The sequence below is a fragment of the Lissotriton helveticus genome, chromosome 8, assembly GCF_964261635.1.
Source record: "Lissotriton helveticus chromosome 8, aLisHel1.1, whole genome shotgun sequence".
Taxonomy (NCBI): domain Eukaryota; kingdom Metazoa; phylum Chordata; class Amphibia; order Caudata; family Salamandridae; genus Lissotriton; species Lissotriton helveticus.
Genome location: NC_136069.1, coordinates 441,318,313 through 441,339,983, shown reverse-complemented (window position 1 = coordinate 441,339,983; position 21,671 = coordinate 441,318,313). Strand labels below are relative to the sequence as shown.

At 44.3% G+C, this 21,671-nt stretch overlaps 1 protein-coding gene across 3 annotated transcripts in view; it reads right to left on the bottom strand.

The window, feature by feature from the left end:
- SLC25A30 (solute carrier family 25 member 30) overlaps positions 1–21,671 on the bottom strand; it is a 228,293-nt gene that overhangs the window by 94,869 nt on the left and 111,753 nt on the right. For all 3 annotated transcript variants that reach the window (XM_078657313.1, XM_078657312.1, XM_078657311.1), the window contains exons 5-7: positions 11,736–11,821; positions 7,676–7,771; positions 7,444–7,568 (exon numbers count right to left, since the gene is read on the bottom strand). In XM_078657313.1, the coding sequence (XP_078513439.1) occupies positions 7,444–7,568; positions 7,676–7,771; positions 11,736–11,821 (307 nt within the window). The remainder of the gene's footprint in view (positions 1–7,443; positions 7,569–7,675; positions 7,772–11,735; positions 11,822–21,671) is intronic.

Below are 21,671 nucleotides of genomic sequence, written 5' to 3'. Positions count from 1 at the left end.
GTTCCCCCAAAAGAACAGAAGCCCTTCATGAGATTGTGGACAAAAGCGTACCAAGGGGATCCTCAACTCGTTGGAACTTTCACATTCGTACAGTCAACTTAATCTTTGAAGACAGGGAGGGCCTTGAGAAATGTTTTTACGCCATATCATCCAGAGAAGACTTTGATCGCACAAGTCAGAATGAAGCCCATGGCTTTCTTAGAACACTACAAGACAAAGAGTTTCAGTTCTTACTGTTTTTATTCCATTACATAATGACTCATGTTGATGCATTATACGATCGGTTACAACGAAAAGACATAGATACTGTCTCTGTGAAAGCCGTTACACCTGCATTTGTACAAAAGATAATGGAAGTGAGAGATGGGGTTGACGATTTGGAGAGCAAACTGCCAGAGCATTCTATTTTTGCAAACCGCAGACAAAACATCACCTCTCTGGTACGAATTGGAAAGGAGATATGTGACATTGTAATTGTGCAGGCAAAAGAACGTTTTTCATTCACAAAACATTTGGTGACTGCCACTTTATTGCAAAGTAAAGAGTTTGCACAATATGATGAATCCTTCCCTGAGCGTGCTCTGAATCAGGCTGCGGAAGCATATCCCATGCTCAAAAAAGAGCAGTTGAGAACTGAGTTAACTGTACTCTACGGAATGCCTGTGTACCGGAAGGCCAAAAGCGCCTTGAGTTTGCTGAGGTTAATTCATAAACTGCATATGGAAAACTCACTTACAGAGATAGTGACTTTACTCAAAATTGTGATTACGACTCCAATGACAACAGTAGAAGCTGAACGATGTTTTTCAGCCTTAAAGCGTATAAAGACATTCCTCAGAAACACCATGCTAGAGGAAAGACTAAATGCTTTGGCGATGCTGTCTGTAGAGAGCAAGCTAGTCCAAAAGATACCGGACTTCAATATGCAAGTAATTGACAAGTTTGCTACACTGAAAGACAGACGTGCGGACTTCCTTTACAAAAAGTGAATGCTGCTACTTGTTGGTTGAATACAAAAAATTCTGATTGAGGTAAGAAATGCATTGTTATCTCTGTTTTTAAAAGTTTTGTAGTGTTTGTTCTATTTGGAGACTACACAGATTTGCTCACATTTGTTCACTGGCCGGACCTGTCTCCCGCAGGGTGAACGATTCGTTGCTTGTGTTGCCTATCAAACCTTTCCCCTTGGCAAATTGCGAAAACCTTTATACCATTTATGTTTGGGGTACTTGCGTGGACCTATGTGAAGTGTGTACAAAGCTCAGCTCAACCAGAATCACGGTAACAGCGCATTGCGCTGCCTCTTTTATATTCAGTATATTGTAAGACTGTTTTTCTTCCCCCGCCTTTCCTTGTTTTGTTTCCCTGTTTTCCCCTTGCTTGCCATTCGTTACTCTAGAGTCTAATGTTCAGTATATTGTAAGACTGTTTTTCTTCCCCCGCCTTTCCTTGTTTTGTTTCCCTGTTTTCCCCTTGCGTGCCATTCGTTACTCTAGAGTCTAATAGAGTCGGAAGGCCGTAGGGGAAGACTGTGGACTTTTCTTCAAGTTCCTGACGCTCCTGCGGAACGAACCTGGCAACCATTACACTGCTGTGTAACTTCTTCTACTCTTAGAGCTGAGATTTCCATGAAAGTCTTATAGTCTGAATTCAGCACCTGAGCATAATAGGACAGAATGTATGAAGCTCTGTGGTAATACTGAATAAGCAGCTACCTATGTTATGCCATCTATTAATGTAATAACTGCACTTTCACAATTGCTTTATTAACCTTCCTGCTTTCTCAGATTTGCTTGAAAATGCACGATTTTTCTTCTTTTTTTTCAAAATTTTCTGGGGGGGGGGGGGGTTATCCCCCCAAACCCCCCTTTTGGGGTTCGGGCTCGCTCGCTCCGCTCGCTCGCTACGGTGCTGTATGCTAATTAGTTTGCGCCCCACCACTTTAAAATGTCACCCACCGCCCCTGGTATACAATCCCTGCAGCTCCTACTGGGAGATCTGCCTGTTGTTCAGTGGCGCGACATGCCAGTGGAGCTAAACCGGCGTCATTATACCAGAAAAGCTACAATAATTTGCGCTCTCGGGTTCCGTTTCGAAAGGAAAGATTTATTGCTCTTGGTTACGTGTTTCGAAGGGCAAAGCTTTTTTGATCACACAAAAGAGCCCAGTGATTATGTGCTATACACAGACATGTGACTGAGGACATAGCCATAGAAAACGGACTTTTGTTACAAATGCATGGTACTGTGCACAGTAAATATGGCGGCCATCTTATAATAGCAAAGAAATGTCATTTGCAAAGTGTATACATATAGGGCGCACATTATTGTAGCTTTTCTGACACACACACACACACACACACACACACACACACACACACACACGCACACACGCACACACACGCACACACACGCACACACACGCACACACACACGCACACACACACGCACACACACGCACACACACACACACCCCCGCCTCCTCTCTATGTTTGGCAGGTATTGGCTTGTGCAGCTGCGCCTATATTCACACTTCTCTCCTACACCCAGAAGTAAGCACAGTTACACACTTGTTCATCACACAGTTTGAGCAGATTCAGCCATATCTGCACATCAAAACACTTCAAACATAGGCCAGACTGCACTCACACATGGTCTATGAATTAGAAATTAATATTGAAGCAAACTCTCTCTCGCTTTTTCTCTTCAAATTTACGCATGACATCAAAAAACTCCTCATACAGGCCGCTCTACAAACGTGCCCTGTTTGATCTATGGTACTCCGCAGAGTACTGTGCTATCCTTCCACAAATGCACTTTACTACTCTGTTAGGTGTATGACCGAATAACTATATAGCATTGACTCAAGCGTTTGAGAGGACCCCATTTGGGCCACTACCCACAACCATTCTGGACGGTTATTTTTCCCAGATGAGCCCCATCCTATTCCTAACCCGTGTCCATGACTCGCTGAATCTTTGAAATTACAAACGTCCGGCAGCACGCTTTCCAATTTGAAGGCATTTTCTGGCATACCCACCCGGATGTGGGCTATGTCACATGATTGTTATAATTGAAGGCATGTATTCTATGTCCTGAAGATGAACTCTGTATTCTACACATAGAGTTCGAAACGTCATCGACCACAATACACTATATGCTCATAATTACAAATGTATGATTTGCAGCAATAGTGTGCTCATTGGATTTCTGTCTATCCATTCATTAGATCCGCAGACCCTGTGTTCCCCTTACCCCTTCCCTCCTGTTTGAATTGTCTTAAGTGTGGTAGTTGGACACCGGTGGTGTCCCACTTGAATATGCACCACAATTACTGTGATAATTTTGTTATGTTACATTAAATACTGTCCGGCTGGACAAAGAATATAGTAACTATTCAGTCTATATTTATTATTTGAGAATATTAGGAACTGTCTAGGGACCACTGTCTTTAGGAAATACATAATTACCCTAGGTCCCTGACCTATTGCTCCTTTGGGTTCCCTTGTTTTTTTTTTAAACGGACTGTTAGGTGTATGAAGCACTATTTAAATACAACTGCAATAAAATACAACATACTTTAACCCTGGAGCACAGCAAGGCCAAAATAATGACAATACCGAGCTAGGAAATTTCTATTGACGTAACCCATCACTGCCTGTTATAAACGTACAGAATTTACTTGGACCATGATTCAAAGTTGTGTTCCAATAAATGCGCAAATTGAGGTTTTTGCTTGGAAAATAATTCCGAGGTGTGCATCAATTACCACATTCTGCAATCTTTTCCCAACAGATTTACCAGAAACAGCCGGAGGAAATCTAACATCACAAAATGCTAAGACATAAATGCAAAACATGCAGTAATATGTAAGTATATGTAAAAACCTTAAACAACTGGTTTGTGAAATCATCGACCAGATTGCTTTTGTACTGTTGCCTAGGAAGTACAGGCTTTGAGCTTCCTCCGAGGGAACCATTGTTTATTGCGATGTCCCAATGAGCAGATAGAAAACATATTTTTGTTCATGTGTGTCTTTCGACAAATGAAAATAAAAATATTTCATTAGCTCATTATCATTCTCCACAAAGAATGTTCAGAGAACTGGATAAAAGGGCTGCAATAACTGTTTCTAAATTGCTTTGTATTAAAATCTGTAGAAGCTGCTTTTTAGTTGTCCAATTACTCATTCTGCTTTTAAAGATCTTAGTCAGTAGGCTATAAATATTTTCCGATCCACAAAACACGCTTGCTGTAATCAAATCGGGTTTGACCATTATGTCTAAAATGCACAATTGCTGTCTTCTTGTATTGTCTGCAAGGATAGCTCCGCCTTAAAGTTTGAAGTGTCAGCCCTGTCTCCATTGGTTGACCGGGTTATTTCCATATTGATATCTCCCACCCCCACTCTACCTCTTCCCCCTCCCAAGTTCTGGTCTAGTGTGCCCGTGATCGGCAGTGTTCTAGAAGAGAATCAAATAAAAGTAGAGGTATGGTCAATAAATTCACCCAAGCCTATCAATGAACCTAGAAAGGCCACACATAGATTCTGAAACTGTGTTAAACCTAAAAGCATAACCTAGATCGGAAAAGACAACAAGCATTGGAAATGCAATAGGTCTCGCAGCATTAGAGTTAGTGCATTTAGAATTGTTTATGGGTTTTTTGTTGTAAATCTTTTGCATTTTTATTTTTTGTAGCCAATGCTAAAGAATTACAAATCAAAAAAGCAATAAACATTTGTAAAAGCTTTAACTAAAAATCACTAGTAGATACAAATGCTGTAAATTGTACATAACTTGGCATGTAGACTTTTCTTTGAACTTTCACGTGTTTGTTCACACATACATGCCGGTACAGTAGCATGCATGCAGTTCTCCAATACATTATATGATATTGAATATCATATGTCTGTGACGGCAATATATTATTCTTATGGACGTAATGTGTATTTACACGTGTTTACATTTTGTGTGTGTGTGTATACATGTATAAATACACACGCAATCACAAAAACCCGCAAACAATTATTTGATGTCAGCAGTCATTCGTGCAGTCTTGTCATGCGAGATCAAATCAGGCGCTATGCTGATGAAAACGCTTGCATATGGTGGGTGGATTAAGGGCCAGAGACTCCTTTTTGTCATGGAAATGTTTTTGGTTACTTGGCGTTGCGTGGGTGAGTGGCGTTGCGTGGGTGAGTGGCGTTGCGTGGGTGAGTGGCGTTGCGTGGGTGAGTGGCGTTGCGTGGGTGAGTGGCGTTGCGTGGGTGAGTGGCGTTGCGTGGGTGAGTGGCGTTGCGTGGGTGAGTGGCGTTGCGTGGATGAGTGGCGTTGCGTGGATGAGTGGCGTTGCGTGGATGAGTGGCGTTGCGTGGATGAGTGGCGTTGCGTGGATGAGTGGCGTTGCGTGGATGAGTGGCGTTGCGTGGATGAGTGGCGTTGCGTGGATGAGTGGCGTTGCGTGGGTGAGTGGCGTTGCGTGGGTGAGTGGCATTGAGTGAGTGGCGGTGGGTGAGTGGCGTTGCGTGGGTGAGTGGCGTTGCGTGGGTGAGTGGCATTGAGTGAGTGGCGGTGGGTGAGTGGCGTTGCGTGGGTGAGTGGCGTTGCGTGGGTGAGTGGCGTTGCGTGGATGAGTGGCGTTGCGTGGATGAGTGGCGTTGCGTGGATGAGTGGCGTTGCGTGGATGAGTGGCGTTGCGTGGATGAGTGGCGTTGCGTGGATGAGTGGCGTTGCGTGGATGAGTGGCTGCAGTGCGCTCCCTGCCACATGAGATAAAAGTCAAGCCAGGAATGCAAACCTGTTAATCACAGAGAAATATTTGATCAGCACATCTATTCCACTGGACGTGGTCAGAACTAAGTGTTAAAAAGATTAGAAGAAATGAAAAGAAAAGATAATGGAGTCCAACACAAACTCACCTGCAACACGGTTCTGTTGGGCGGCAGGTTTGTCTCGAAAAAAACCTAATAAGGGACATTTATTTGTTTTGGCTCTAGAAGCAGCTGTTTAAAGGACAGATTCATTTATGTGTTTCAATGCAGAGTCAACATGCCATCTTTTAAACGCTGCCTCAAGATGCGTTGATGCAATGTGAAGCATGCTGGTTCCATTAATGTAGGAAGGGAGAGGAAATCTTGCTGAGAAGCTCGATTTAAACCGTTCAGTATACAGCAGAGGCGCTTTCAGTGACAAACACCACAGTGAATAATGATCACCCGAGGTAGACTTCACTGATCAAGACTTGTGGGAATTAGACATACAGTTTGAAGATTATTTCACAATACTCATTGATCACGTGAAAACCACAGCGTGACTTCCATATAGACGGAGATCAGCAGTCAAGATCATGCACGCTATGAACTGGTTTTGGATAAACGCTTGGTGGGAAATGCTGCTGCGTCCCAGCCAGTTCACAAGTGTGTCGTAATGGTTTCATGACATGCCCGCAATGTTTATGCGCAATGGTGCCCTTTGAAATAAATGGCGACAGATAGGGTAATGAGAGCGGGGTATCGAAGTTGCCAGCCCGCTTTTCGTAAGATAAGGAACTGCGGGGCCTGCCGCTTTTTATCCCCGCTCCCAGTCCAGACTGGTGGAACAGTAAAAGAGGCGCCTGGGCATAACAAGCCTTTCACCGTAACACGGCGGGCAGGGGAGGGGGCGGAGAGGGGAGAGGTGCGACACGACAGGCAGGCAGGCAGGGGAGGAGAGTAGGAGGAGGAGGGGGGAGGAGAGTAGGGGAGGCACGGCCTAGCGGCCGATGCAGAGTCAACATGCCATCTTTTAAACGCTGCCTCAAGATGCGTTGATGCAATGTGAAGCATGCTGGTTCCATTAATGTAGGAAGGGAGAGGAAATCTTGCTGAGAAGCTCGATTTAAACCGTTCAGTATACAGCAGAGGCGCTTTCAGTGACAAACACCACAGTGAATAATGATCACACGTCCAGACTGGTGGAACAGTAAAAGAGGCGCCTGGGCATAACAAGCCTTTCACCGTAACACGGCGGGCAGGGGAGGGGGCGGAGAGGGGAGAGGTGCGACACGACAGGCAGGCAGGCAGGGGAGGAGAGTAGGAGGAGGAGGGGGGAGGAGAGTAGGGGAGGCACGGCCTAGCGGCCGTGCAATCAAGTAGTGAGGGGGCGGAGCTGGGGGAGGCTGTGAGAGAGAGTAGGCAAGGCAGGCGGCTGGGGGCATGTGCACGCGCATTTAAGCTCAATGCGCATGCGCATTGAGCTTAAATTTCTCGTGCACTGCAAGGAATCGCCACGATTCCTTGCAGTGTGGATAAAGAGTGGATGAGCCCCTATAGTCTCGCTTGCTCGATGCGCATGCGCATCGACAGGCGAGACCTAAAAATCTGAACTAATACAAATGCATAATTGCTTATAATTAAAAAACATGTTCACCCATGAATATGCTGTGAAACTCAAAATGTACTTACAGAAAGTGGGTATATACAGTGTCTCCCATGAGGCCAGACATGATCAGGTGTTTTTTGGTGAGATCATAAACAGGTAGCTCCACTCCTACAACAATGGCAGCCCTCTGGGCTGTAAGAGACACGCCCTATAGAAAACACAATGTCAAGAAAATCAAGATGAGATATGCATATAGAGAAATCTAGATCATGATAAATGAGATGCTAAGAAAAAGGTCAGGCACATCTAACTTACCTTCCACAGTCCTCGTGTCCCTTCTTGTTGATAAATGTTAATGAAGTTGCCTACCATGCCTCCCTGGATCAAACTGCCTTGGACCTGCATCCTTATCTGTAGATTGCAGAAAGACAAAGGGAGAAAGTACAAATACAACTCAACTCGACTCCAGACGATAAGCTGTGTAAAATATAAAATTATCTACGAGATTAGCATACTCATGTAATGTACATTTTAAATATAGTATAAACGCTACGATTAAGCCACGAACCAAAATTACCCCAATGTTAAAATACATAAATACCCAAATGCTTAATATTCTGCCTAGTCTCAGAAAGAATCAGCAGTCTGTCAAGTTGTGGATATTTGGAACATAACTGCCAGGGTGTTATAAATGTCTTATCCCACATCAGCATACATTGCTATGCATGAGTTTTTGTCCCAGACATGAGTGAGAGAATTTACACTGCAGTCTTGCTTGTCCTCATTAGCAAACCACCAGCCATGTAAGAAGATCTCAATAATGCGAGTATCAAATTTCTACCAACAGCTAGCCTTCCCATTTGAAAGAACAAAAGTAGGTAAAAAACAGGCATCAAACCGCAGTAGCAGCTAGTAGAATGTAAGTGCAGGTGGTGCTGGAATGTAGAACGTTAACGTCCCGCATCTCTATCAGATTTTGTCACCGACCAGCTCTGCAAAGCACACTCAGCATATTCAACATTGTGCTGTCCTGATCCCAGTAGCTGATGGACAATATAGAGGTCAAACTATAGACAAGGTATCATTTCCATGCACTATTTTTTTATACCTTTCTGTAAAATAAACGTGGCTACAGCATAGTATCATAAAATGCAGTCACAGAACGTATAATAAAGGAATAATACAGCAAGAAGCAAAGTATGTCTCACTGCAGCACCGTTTTGATCTTCAATTTAAAACCTCTGCCGATTGCACACAATGCCCAACAAGAGGCAGTAGTCTACTCATGTTTCATTCGAAAAGGCACATACACATGGGAAGATTACCAAGGAATTGTGGTAGAACCTATCTGTTCTATGTGACAAATGATGAAATTCAAAAGTTTATGTGATCGGGAGGGAATGAAACTCGTGCTTTGCTATCTAAAATTGTCCTGTGCTGTTTTGCTGGGGTGGGGAGGATGAGATAGGGTTGAACATTCAGGTGTCTCCTTATGTTTATGACAGTTTCTCATTTTTCTTTTTCTTTGCATGTTTGTTATTACAAAACAGCAAACTTAATAAAAATGTGTTAAAAAAAAAAAGAAGAAAAGGCAAATACAACAGGCTGTAGAACAAGAAAGTGTTGTCCGCATTTATGGAGAGTCTGGGAGATGACATCTCCTAGAGTCCAGTTGGTTGGTGCTGGGGTTTTTGGAAACTTCTACACAATTCTTAAGGTGGAAGAGTAAAGTAACCAAGCAGACCCCACTATGGCAAGCATCATGCTGAAAGAGGTGAGGAAACTGAAAAGTTTCCAACAGCTGGACCTTATAAAGCATATCCACATTAGTAGCTGTGGTGGATGTAGGGGGGAGTAAGAACTACACCCCAACATGCACTACAAATACCTATAGTTGTAGAAAGCCTTAGGGTCAGAGGGGATTGACTGGAGCGAGGGGTCAGAATACAGCCTGCTTGAATGTAGATTGTTAGGGGGCGAGCTCGCTAGCAAGGTGATATCGTTTATATACCATACCATATTAAGCAACAAAGTGACACCTTAAAGAAACTCTGACACACATGTAAATCAAACGTATGGTGCCGCTGGAAGAGCTGGACTGGAAGGCGGTACTGATGCATACAAATGTGGTTGCGATTAAAGTCTGACTGCTGCTTATCTAATTAAAGACCTTACATAAAATCTACTTCTAAAAAAGTAGACTGTTCAAAAATGAGAAGCAAACAGTCCCAACTGTAACAGATGCTAGGTTACAGAAGGCACGTTCCTACAAACGGTCTGGAATTCGACACTAAATGAAATTATTGGAGGGTTAGTCTTGGAGGAGGACATACCGCAGACTCCACAATTTGTACCTCCAGGAATCCCAAGTAATGTGGCTTTGCTGTTAGTGAAACGAAGAATAGCCAATGGGTGGATGGGAGACAGGTTACCACAGTTAATTTCATGGTTTACAGATCTCTGTGAATGGGGCAGTGAAGGAGGCCCATATGCGCCTTACCCTAATGAGAAAGCCGAAGATGATATTATGACCTGGGGGTTGGTCCTGAATACCTTCAATGTGAATGGTGCACTCCCTTGTGGGAGGTGTTGGGTGCTGAGGAGTGAGATTCCTAAATGGAAGGTTTACGCCTTGCATGGATCGCAACGGCCAAATGTAAGGATTTATATTCTCCCGTTTTCACAGAAAAATTGGGAAATGTCCTAAATCCATCATCCTACTAAAGTAAATGCATGTTTGTTATGCCTCCTAAGACTTGCATGTAATTGTTTTGTATTGTTTTAACAATTATGACATGGGCTGGACGCAAGGGTGCAATATTTCTATCAGAGCGCAATCTGTAATTTTTTTAAATATTTTTGCGCACTGCTTGTTTCTTTCCTTTCGGCTATGTTTTATGAGAAATTCAATAAAACAAAAAAAAGGTATGAAAAATGTAAGTGCAACATTATAAAAACACTTTCATTGAAAGTGAATGAATGTGTTTGTATAATGTTGAAAAAAAGATTAAACATTGATCGCTTTTATTAAGTATAGAATGTATGGATTAATTAGACTTCAAAGTTTTAGTTGGGTCTGGCATTGGTGTATTTTTTAGCGTTAAACTTACACAAATAATGCCTGGTATACACAGGGAGAAATTTTAACCTGGGAATGGAACGGAGATAGTGAAAGTAAAAAGCATGTTGTTTTAAGGACAAGCACCCTCACTCACCTGAAGGTGACATGATTCATCATAGGGGTCCTTCTTCACAGCAGTAATGCAAGGGGCCTGCTGTGGGCTACAACTCCCCAGCCGGGGAGGAGCAGAGGTGTTTTCTTAGCTGTATAATAGAGCTAAGTGTGGGGCATAGGACTGCGACTGAAAATTAAAACTATCTCCTGATGGGCTAAAACTGCTTTTTTTCTAATTCCCCCAGTAGATAGGATAAAAAAACAGAGTAAAGGACTGGGCATATGTAGCGCAGTTCACTGATAGTGAGGATGACCTCTTTCTGCCCATGAGCGACTCAACTAAGTTCTAGGGCATTTCTCAGGACCAAAAAGTAAGGGTGTCACTCTGCAGCAAATAACGTAATGCTAAAATAACGTCCTTGAATCAATGAGACAGGTAAAAAGTCTGGTGACCCACCATTGTTATCTCGGCCCACGCATAGAATGAATCTATATATGATTATCAAGCCTCTGACCTCCGCCTGTGTCGCATCGATGTATCACGATTTCGAAACTCAACTCGGCGGTTCCGGTGAGATACTGTTGCAGAGTGACACTTAATTTTTGGTCCTGAGGAATACCCTAGAACTTAGTTTAGTGGCATATGGGCAGAAACATGTTGCTTTTGAGACGTCATTAGTGATGTCACTGACCACGTCATCAGTGATGTAATATGTGAGCTCATAAGCAGTGCATTGCAGGGGCGTAGGTTATATTTGGCCTCTAGGTAATATTAATTGCTGCTAGATTTTGCAATAAGGTTGATATCAATCATCAAGAAACTCCGTAAGGATTTGCAGGATTTCCATGCAGATTTGTTTTTAAAAGATTAACACAGGTCAACCTAAATAGACAAGAACATGTAACTGCGTCACCAAAGAATCATTCTATTATTAAAGAGTTGAGCTTGAGAAACAAAACCAAAGCGAGAATAATCCAACAGGTCACAGCATACACCAAATAATTTTGCCCTTATCATTTTCTTCTACTCCACCAACAATTTTCTCCATCTCTAAAAGCTTAGAGAACTTCTAAAAAGCCCCATGCAGTCTCTGTATTACACTAGCACCAATTCCTAACTCCTTTGTTCCACAACATGTTTTTAGCATGCCGTCATTCAGATAAAATATATAAAAACTTCAAAATCAACATCACTCTTACCTTCAATACATCTGTGGGATTGGCAATGCATGAGGAAAGTACACCAGCAAGAATGCCACAACATACATTTAGGACGAGCGTTTCATCTGTCTCGTAAAAAGAAATACTTAATTAATCTATATGCAAGTCAGACATAAAATGAAACAGCAGGCTATCAGTAAAAGAAAATTGTCAAAAATATTTTTATAAAACTATTTCCCTTTGTTGATCAAACATGCCTCAAATTCAAAATGTCCCCTCAAAGTCCTTTCAAAATATAGTGGTGATGCAATGTTTTTATAAATTGCTGCTTTATCCAAACCTTCAATGCATAAACTGGAGTGGAAGCTAGCCCATTGTGTGCATGGTGGGTGGAACTGGACCACTTTACATTTTCCTCTCAAGGGAGTTTTTAAGAAAACAGAGGACTTTAACTCATGCTATCAGCAGGCACCAGTCCTTACTCAATGACATTCCTCTAATGATTGCTACTTACTTTGCTAGGAGGACGGAACCTTGGCTTGACAAGTGGAAACAACAGTTGTTAGAGCTTATGTCAGTCGTACACATTCATTACACAGCCCTGGCTTTCTCTAGCATACCGTATGTGAACATAGTTTCTTAATGAACCACATTAGTCACTCTCCTCACAATCAGGAAGAGACCGGGCACTCGGGTAATGCTTTTCAATGCTTTATTAGAATGCCGTCAAGATGGAGATCAAAACATTTTAGCTCTCGTCCAAGCCTTGAAATGCCTTGATGTCTTTCTTGACGGCATTATAATAAAGCATTGAAAAGTGTTCCCTGAGAGCCATTCTCTTCCCGATTGCGAAGAGAGTGACTAGTGCTGTTTATTTATATGTTGGTTGCGGCTGTGTATTTTACCTAGCACCTCAGTGGTCCGGAGCCTGCGAGTATCCCGCCATTTCTGGAAGTTAGGATAGTTTCTTAATGAAGAACATTCCTGGTGTTTGATGACGATGATGATAATTCATGAAATACAGACACCGTTCATGTGTGATATAGTAGTATACAGGTGTTCTTGGCGAAAATGACAAGCTGATGTTAGGAGACCAAACATTAATTTACCAAAATAAAAGTCTGGCATTTTGCGACAAAAATACTTGGGGTTTTCCATGAAGATGACAAAATACCGTTAGGAGGAAATTAAACTTATTTAACCAAACTAAACATTTTGTATGCCATGGACAATATTTTGTTATTTCAGAAACTGGCATGATGCGTCAAACACGATGATTAAATACTTTAAATATATTTAAAGCACATTTATGAGTGCAGATTTTGGTTCTTTGGTAGCAGAGAGCACTTCCCGCCATGGTAGGTATATCATCCCTACTAGGTAGGCACTCCATCATCAATAATGATAAAACTTTAATTATATTATCACTCTTTTTAGTTTCCTTAGAATGATAGCATAAACAGTGTATCTGATACTGTAAACCTTATGTAACTGAGTAGTAGCCTCGCTGTGTGAGCCTGTGAAATGTATCTACCTCGGTGTTCTATAACCTATAATTGTGAGATCTTTTTAACTTTTGATTTGTTTACCCTGCTGAATTCAATCATGGGACAAAAAATCAGCTTCAACTGGGCAGGAAAGAAAAAGGAAGTAAGTAATTACTAATAGTACATTCCCCAAAAAATTATAGGCCATGTGACCTTGGACATTATGTTGACCAACCCACTATTATGCCATTATTTTTATCAACAATTTTTCGGAAATTACGAATTCTAAAAGTAAGGGGGAAAGTAAAGCTTGCCTGGCATACAAAAAGAGTATGAGAATATTCCATTAGTACCACTTCAGAGTCCCTGGTTGTGTTATCTAATTTATATGAAAATTGTGCTGTAAAACACACCACTTGCCACTATTTTGTTCTTGAACTTTTCTTCAGGGTGAACGGGTGGTGGGGAGACCCTCCCACACCACCCTAGAGGTTATTATGCGCACTCACTTTGCTTTCTCTGCTCAGTTTGAGGAATGTATTTATACCCCACAACCTTTAACGTCCACCAGCTACCAGTGCACAAACACCTCTCACTGAAGTGGGAACACATAAGAGGTTTGTTTGTTTCCATAATACACACAGGGTTTCTGGGCCAACAGCTGTTTTTAACCCCTTCGATGCTGATGACGGAGCGGTTCCGTCATCAGCATCGGTTGGGCTGTGCTGATGACGGAACCGCTCCGTCATCAGTACAGCCCTGGGGGGGAGGCGGGGGGGGGAGTGCTGGCGCTCCCCCCCTGGGGCATCGATCGTGGTGTTTGTACCTGGGGTGGCAGCGAAAGACTTTCCGCTGCCACCCCCTGGCCCCCCCACGCTTCCTGGTGACGTCAGCGCGCACAGACGTCATCAGGAAGCGCTGGAAGCCATTTGTTTCCAGCGCGTCCAGCACAGAGGTGGGTGTTGTGCTGCTCCAGTGCCTTGAGGCATCGGGGGGGAGGAAACTGTGTTTCCTCTCCCCTGATGTCCCAATGCACGGCATTCCTGGTGCACGATCGCGCACAGCGTCGCGATCGTGCACCAGGAATGCCCCACTAGACACCAGGGATTGTTTTTGGCCATATGTATTTGTGCAGGAAGCGACCCCTTGGGCAAGGGTCGCTTCCTTTTTGTGCCACAATATTTTTCAGACTTTTCTGCCCCCCCCCGGGGCAGATCGGCCGTTTTTTTGGCCGATCTGCACCCAGGGAGGGCAGAAAAGCCCACTAGTCACCAGGGATTTGGTTATATTTGAAAAAGGAAGCGACCCCTTGGGGAAGGGTCGCTTCCTAGTGGCCCTAATTTTTTTTTAGACTTTTCTGCCCCCCCCCCCCCCCCCCCTGGGGGCAGATCGGCCGTTTTTTGGGCCGCATCTGGACCCAGGGGGGCAGAAAAGCCCACTAGACACCAGGGATTGAATTATATTTATAAAGGAAGCGACCCCTTGGGCAAGGGTCGCTTCCTTAGGGGGATAAAATATTTTTCAGACTTTTCTGCCCCCCTGGGGCAGATCGGCTGTTTTTTTGGCCGATCTGCACCCAGGGGGGGGGGGGGGGCAGAAAAGCCCACTGGTCACCTGGGATTTGTTTACAATTGAAAAGGAAGCGACCCCTTGGGGAAGGGTCGCTTCCTAGTGGCCCTTATTTTTTTTTAGACTTGTGTGCCCCCCTGGGGGCAGATGAGCCGTTTTTTGGGCCGCATCTGGACCCAGGGGGGGGTAGAAAAGCCCACTAGACACCAGGGATTTTATTATATTTATAAAGGAAGCGACCCCTTGGGCAAGGGTCGCTTCCAGGGGGCATTATAAATATTGTAGACTGTTCTGCCCCCTGGGGGAAGATCCACTGTTTTTTTTACCGTTTCTGGACCCAGGGGGGGATAGAAAAGCCCACTAGACAGGGTTTTTTTTATAGGGAGCGACCCCTTGGCCAAGGGTTGCTTCCTTGGGCCCATTTGTTTTCTAAAGTATGTTCTGCCGTGTCTTTATTTGGCCTCTCTGCCCTCCGTAGGGTTGCTTCCAGGGGGCCCACGTTTTTAATGATTTATAATCTTCCCCCCTTTGGGACAGACACCCCATTTGTGACATACCTTGTGACATAGCCTGTTGTAATGTTTCTTCTAATGTGTATTTTTTTTTTCTCTTTAGATTGTTGCAGTGTGCGGTTCCGTTACTGGTGGTTCTGTTCTGCTGTTTCTGTAGTTGCATGTGTTTGGTAGGAGACCTCTTTTTTGTTCAATTGTAATGTAATTGTTTATTTTGCAAAGTGTGTAGTAATACGAGTATGTTTGGTTTCTGTTTGTTGTGATTGTAAAACATGTTTTGCATTTGTTTTTGATGTGTCCTTCTGTAGATATAAGTTTTTTTAGCCTTCTTTCTAGTGGGATATCGTTGCCTATTTGCTGTGTCTTGGCAGAGTAGGTGCTGGTGAGTGTAGTTGTGTCTTGTAAGTGAATTGTATATTTTTTCTAAATATAGTTTTTTGTGAAAAAGGCTTACATTTTTTATCTTACTTTGCGCAGTGTTGGGGTTGTTGAGTTGTTTGTGCAGACTCCTTTATTTGTAAGGATAATGGCTAGCCGCCGGATTACTGCTCAGCAAGTTGTTGGAATGCTTTTTGATTCTTCCTCTGACCATGGTCCAGAGACTGACTCTGAATCTGAGCCAGAGGTGGGAGGTGAAGATTCAGGTAGTGAGTTTTCTCTACACATGGCTTCATCTGATGATGAAGACACTCCGAGTGCTGATGAAGCTACTTTTGGTGTGGATGATGTGCCTGTGGTTGCGGAGGACATTGCTGTGCCTGTGTTTGCGGAGGACATTGCTGTGCCAATAGTGCGGCAAGAGACATCTGGGCTGCAGCCTGGGGCTGCTAGATTTCCAGTTGGTGTAGTGAGACAAGAGGCAGCTGTGCGGCAGCCTGCGGCTGGAAGACTTGACCTTGAAAGTTCTGACCTCTGGGTTGCACCAGGCATGGTGCAGCCGGCATTGCCTGAATTTACTGGTGTTCCAGGGTGTAGGGTGAACACTGAAAACTTTTTGCCTATTGATTTTTTCAAGTTGTTTATGGATGATGTGTTTTTGGCAGAGATTGTTGAGCAGACTAATTTGTATGCTGAAATTTTTTTGAGGGTGAACAGTGCCAGCCTTAAGCCCCATGGTAGAGCTACCCGGTGGACTCCCACAAATTTGGAGGAGATGAAAAAGTTTTTGGGTTTATCTTTTTTGATGGGCTTGCTTAGGAAACCATCAATGGCTTCATATTGGTCTACTAGTCCCTTGATGGCAACAGCTATATTTCCGGCAGTCATGAGACGTGATAGGTATTTGCTTCTGCTTCGGATGATGCATTTTGTTGACAATAGTCTTGCTTTGCCACGAGATCACCCTGAATGTGACCGTCTTTTCAAGATTCGGCCTGTCATTGATCATTTTGTCGATCGATTTCCTGAGATCTTTTATCCTGGAAAAGAAATTGCAGTGGATGAGTCTTTGCTGTTGTTCAAGGGCCGCTTGGTATTTCGGCAATACATTCCTAGTAAGAGGGCACGCTATGGAATCAAACTGTATATGCTGTGTGACAGTGAGACTGGATATGTCTCTAATTTCAGGGTGTACACTGGTAAGGAATCCAGGATTAACCCCCCTGGTTGTCCGTCGACTTTTGGAGTGACTGAGAAAATTGTGTGGGAACTTGGTCGTGGATTTTTTAACAAAGGCCATCATTTGTATGTCGATAACTTCTACACTGGTGTGTGGTTGTTCAGGGAATTGGCCAAAGTGGACACTGTTGCTTGTGGCACAATCCGCTCAAACCGTAAAGATTTCCCAAAAGAACTTTTTTGTCGAAAGCTTGCTCGGGGACAGTGCAGTGCATTGCGTTGTGAGGAGCTTCTAGCTGTGAAGTTTTCAGACAGGAGAGATGTCTACATGTTGACTACAATACATGATGAAAGCACTGAACCGGTGCCTGTTTGGGGTCAGGTTGCAGAAGTGCGCAAACCTGTGTGCATAATGCACTACAATAAGTACATGGGTGGTGTTGACAGAGTAGATCAGAGGTTGGAACCGTATGCTGCTCTTTGTAAGGCTTACATTTGGTACAGGAAGTTGGCTATCCATCTTTTCCACTTGGCAATCTTTAATGCTTTTGTTGTGTTCCAGAAATCTTGTCCCCAGTCAAAGATGACTTTTGTGAAGTTTCAGGAGTCTGTAGTAGGCAGCCTTGTTTTAGTGGAACAGGCAAGTGTTCCTAGAGTTGGAGTGGTGGAGGATGTTGCCAGATTGAAAGATCGCCACTTTCCTGATACAATTCCTCCTACAACCTCAAAAGACTTTCCCAGTCGAAGATGTAGAGTCTGTTGGCGAAGAGGTTTGCGGAAGGAGGTTCGTATGTACTGCCCCGACTGCCCTTCAAACCCCGGGCTGTGTGTACCTGCTTGTTTTAGATTGTACCACACGCAAAATAATTTTTGGGAGTATCAATGAGTGGTAAAGTGAACTGGTTGGTCTTTATTCTTTAAAACTTATTGTTCAGTTTCAAAGTTTGCATTTGTGTAGTCTTTTTAGATTTAGTTGTTGAGTTAGTAGATTTGTATCAATTTGCAATTTGTTTTTGTTTTTATTTTATTTTTAAAAAAAACTAAAGTATGATGTTGGTTTGCGTGTAGTGTCCATTGTCTGACGGAGTGCATTGTTTGTTGCTTGGCTAACGGTGTCTGTGGACTGGTGCTTGTCTGGCGGTGTCTGTGGACTGGTGCTTGGCTGGCGGTGTGCGTGGTCTGGTGTTTGGTTGGCGGTGTGCGTGCTCTTGCGCTTGCCTGGTGTTGTGTTTGGATTTGTCTGGTGGTGTGCGTGGAGTGGTGCTTGGCTGGCGGTGTGTGTGGAGTTGTGCTTGGCTGGTGGTGTGTGTTGAGTTGCGCTTGGCTGGTGGTGTGTGTGGAGTGGCGCTTGGCTGGCAGTGTGCGTGGAGTGGTACTTGGCTGTCTGTGCACAGAGTGGTGCTTGGCTGGTGGTGTGTGTGGAGTGGCGCTTGGCTTGCGGTGTGCGTGGAGTGGTGCTTGGCTGGTGGTGTGTGTGGAGTGGTACTTGGCTGTCGGTGTGCGCTGAGTGGTGTTTGGCTGGTGGTGTGCACGGAGTGGTGCTTGGCTGGTGGTGTGTGTGGAGTGGCGCTTTGCTGGATGGTGTGCGTGGAGTTGTACTTGGCTGTCTGTGCACGGAGTGGTGCTTGGCTGGTGTTGTGTTTGTGGAGTGGCGCTTGGCTGGTGGTGTGTGTGGAGTGGCGCTTGGCTGGTGGTGTGCGTGGAGTGGTACTTGGCTGTCTGTGCATGGAGTGGTGCTTGGCTGGTGTTGTGTTTGTGGAGTGGCGCTTGGCTGGTGGTGTGCGTGGAGTGATGCTTGGCTGGTGGTGTGTGTGTAGAGTGGTACTTGGCTGTCGGTGTGCGCTGAGTGGTGTTTGGCTGGCGGTGTGCATGGTCTGGTGCTAGGATGGTTTTGTAGGTGGACTGGCGCTCGGCTGGCGGTGTGTGAGTAGTTACTTTCTGTTGGTCACTACACACACTGCTAGTTGAGTGACACTCCACGCAGTCCATCATTTTGTGTAGTTGCAATGTCAGAAATGTGGGCGTGTGAAAGTGATGGGCCCTTGAATGGCGCTGTCTGCTGGTGTGAGTGTTGAAATGTGATGGGTCCGCGGCTGGCGGTGTGAATGTTTTGTATGTGTCACACGTACGAAAGGTGTATGAATGGCCTGTAAAGAGGTTGGTGCCTTGACGTGGCTTTACAGCTCACGAGCTGTGAGTCAGTGGTTCAGTTTATCATACTTTCAATTATACGCAGTGTATTTCATTTTTGTGAAATTACTTGCGAATACAATTGTATGTACTGAATCATCACTCACCCTCGTGCCAAATCCAACCAGTATGTGTGTGTGCTTGCGGATTAGATGGCTGTGCAGTAATATTTTTCTTTTATCTCTTTCTGAAGTAGGGTGTACCTTGTCCCTTATTGCGATTGTTGTTATGTGTTGCTTTTCCTTCCGGATGGTGTCAATGGTCTGGTTTGTATCAGGTATGAAAGGTGTGTGAATGGCCTGTAAAACGGTTGGTGACTTGTCGTGGCTTTACAGCTCACGAGTTGCGAGTCACTGGTTCGGTTTTTATGCATTTATTTATTGACAGAGCATTTCATTTTTTTGAAATATCTTGTTAATAAAATTTTATGTACTGAACCACCACTCGCTCTCGTGCCAAATCCAACCTGTATGTGTGTGTCTTTGAGGAATAGATAGCCGTGCTTGAATGTTTGACTTTTGAGTAACTCTGTTAAGGTGTGGCATCATTTTACTCGGGAGAACAAGGGGAACGCTGGGTGGTAGGACATTTTTGCCGGCACGGAGATCCCACGCAAAAAAGTTTGGAAAAGTGATATTTTTACCTAATTTTAAGGTTTGCAAGGTATTCTGGGTAGGAAAACATTGGGGGACCCACGCATGCCATACCTCCCTGGACTCCCCCGGGTGTCTAGTTTTCAGAACTGTTCGGGTTTGGTAGTTTCCAAAGATGCCCGCCAAGCCCCGGGCCAAAAGCTCAGGTGACCCCCTCAAGAAATAAGATCGTTTTACTAAAGGTAATTTTTAAGTCTCCACCGTACGAATTGGGCCTTTTCCTGTTGCAGCCACTATGCCTACCCACGCAGTTTTTTCACACTTTTTTGTGTGGGAAAGCGTGGCATCACTGGGCTCACACAAATTACCTCCCACCCAGCGTTCCCCCAGGTCTCCCGAAAAAAATGGTACCTCACGTGCGTGGGTAGGCATAGTGGCTGCAACAGGAAAAGGCCCATTTCGTACGGTGGAGACTTAAAAATTACCTTTAGTAAAACTATCTTCTTTTTTGAGGGGGTCACCTGAGCTTTTGGCCCGGGGCTTGGCGAGCATCTTTGGAAACTACCAAACCCAAACAGTTCTGAAAACTAGACACCCGGGGGAGTCCAGGGAGGTATGGCATGCGTGGGTCCCCCAATGTTTTCCTACCCAGAAATCCCTGCAAACCTTAAATTTAGGTTAAAAAACCCACTTTTACAAACATTTTTGGGTGGGATCTCCCTGCCGGCACAAATGTCCTACCACCCAGCGTTCCCCTTGTTCTCCCGAGTAAAATGATACCTCACTTGTGTGGGTGGGCCAAAGGCCTGTGACTAAGGTAGGGGGGCTTAATTTGTCAAACTTAAATACTACTTTTTTTAAAATAAATTTTTAGCCTGTTCTGCTTTGGGGCACCCACACAAGTGAGGTATCATTTTACTCGGGAGAGCAAGGGGAACACTGGGTGATAGGACATTTTTGCCGGCACAGAGATCCCACGCAAAAAAGTTTGGAAAAGTGATATTTTTACCTAATTTTAAGGTTTACAAGGAATTCTGCGTAGGAAAACATTGGGGGACCCACGCATGCCATACCTCCCTGGACTCCCCCGGGTGTCTAGTTTTCAGAACTGTTTGGGTTTGGTAGTTTCAAAAGATGGCCACTGAGCCCCGGGCCACAAACTCAGGTGCCCCCCCAAAATATCAAGGTAGTTTTGCAATAGGGTATTGTAAATTCACCACCGTACGATTTGAACCGTTTCCTGTTGCAGCCACTATGCCTACCCACGCAAGTGAGGTACCATTTTTTTCGGGAGACCTGGGGGAACGCTGGGTGGGTGGAAATTTGTTGATCCACGCAGATTCCAGAACTTTCCAATACAGAAATGTGAGGAAAATGTGTTTTTTTGTCAAATTCTTAGCTTTGCAAGGGATTCTGGGTAACAAAACCTGGTGGTAGGCAGTCGAGTCACCCCATCCTGAATTCCCCTGGGTGTCTACTTTTCAAAAATGTATAGTTTTGCTAGGTTTCCCTAGGTGCTGGCAGAGCTAGGGCTCAAAAACAAAAGGTAGTCTCTTTGTCCAAAAAGCGCAAGATTTCACTGGGAAATTGAGGTGCGACCACGTCGCGTTTTGCGCTGTTTCGTGTCACATCCACTATGCCTACCCACGCAAGTGAGGTACCATTTTTTTTGAGAGACCTGGGGGAACGCTGGGTGGGTGGAAATTTGTTGATCCACGCAGATTCCAGATTCCAGAACTTTCCACCACAGAAATGTAAGGAAAATGTGTTTTTTTTGTCAAATTGTTAGCTTTGCAAGGGATTCTGGTTAACAAAACCTGGTGGTAGGCAGTCGAGTCACCCCATCCTGAATTCCCCTGGGTGTCTACTTTTCAAAAATGTATAGGTTTGCTAGGTTTCCCTAGGTGCTGGTAGAGCTAGGGCTCAAAAACAAAAGGTAGTCTCTTTGTCCAAAAAGCGCAAGATTTCACTGGGAAATTGAGGTGCGACCACGTTGCGTTTTGCGCTGTTTCATGCCGCAGCCACTATGCCTACCCACACAAGTGAGGTACCATATTTTTTTTGGGA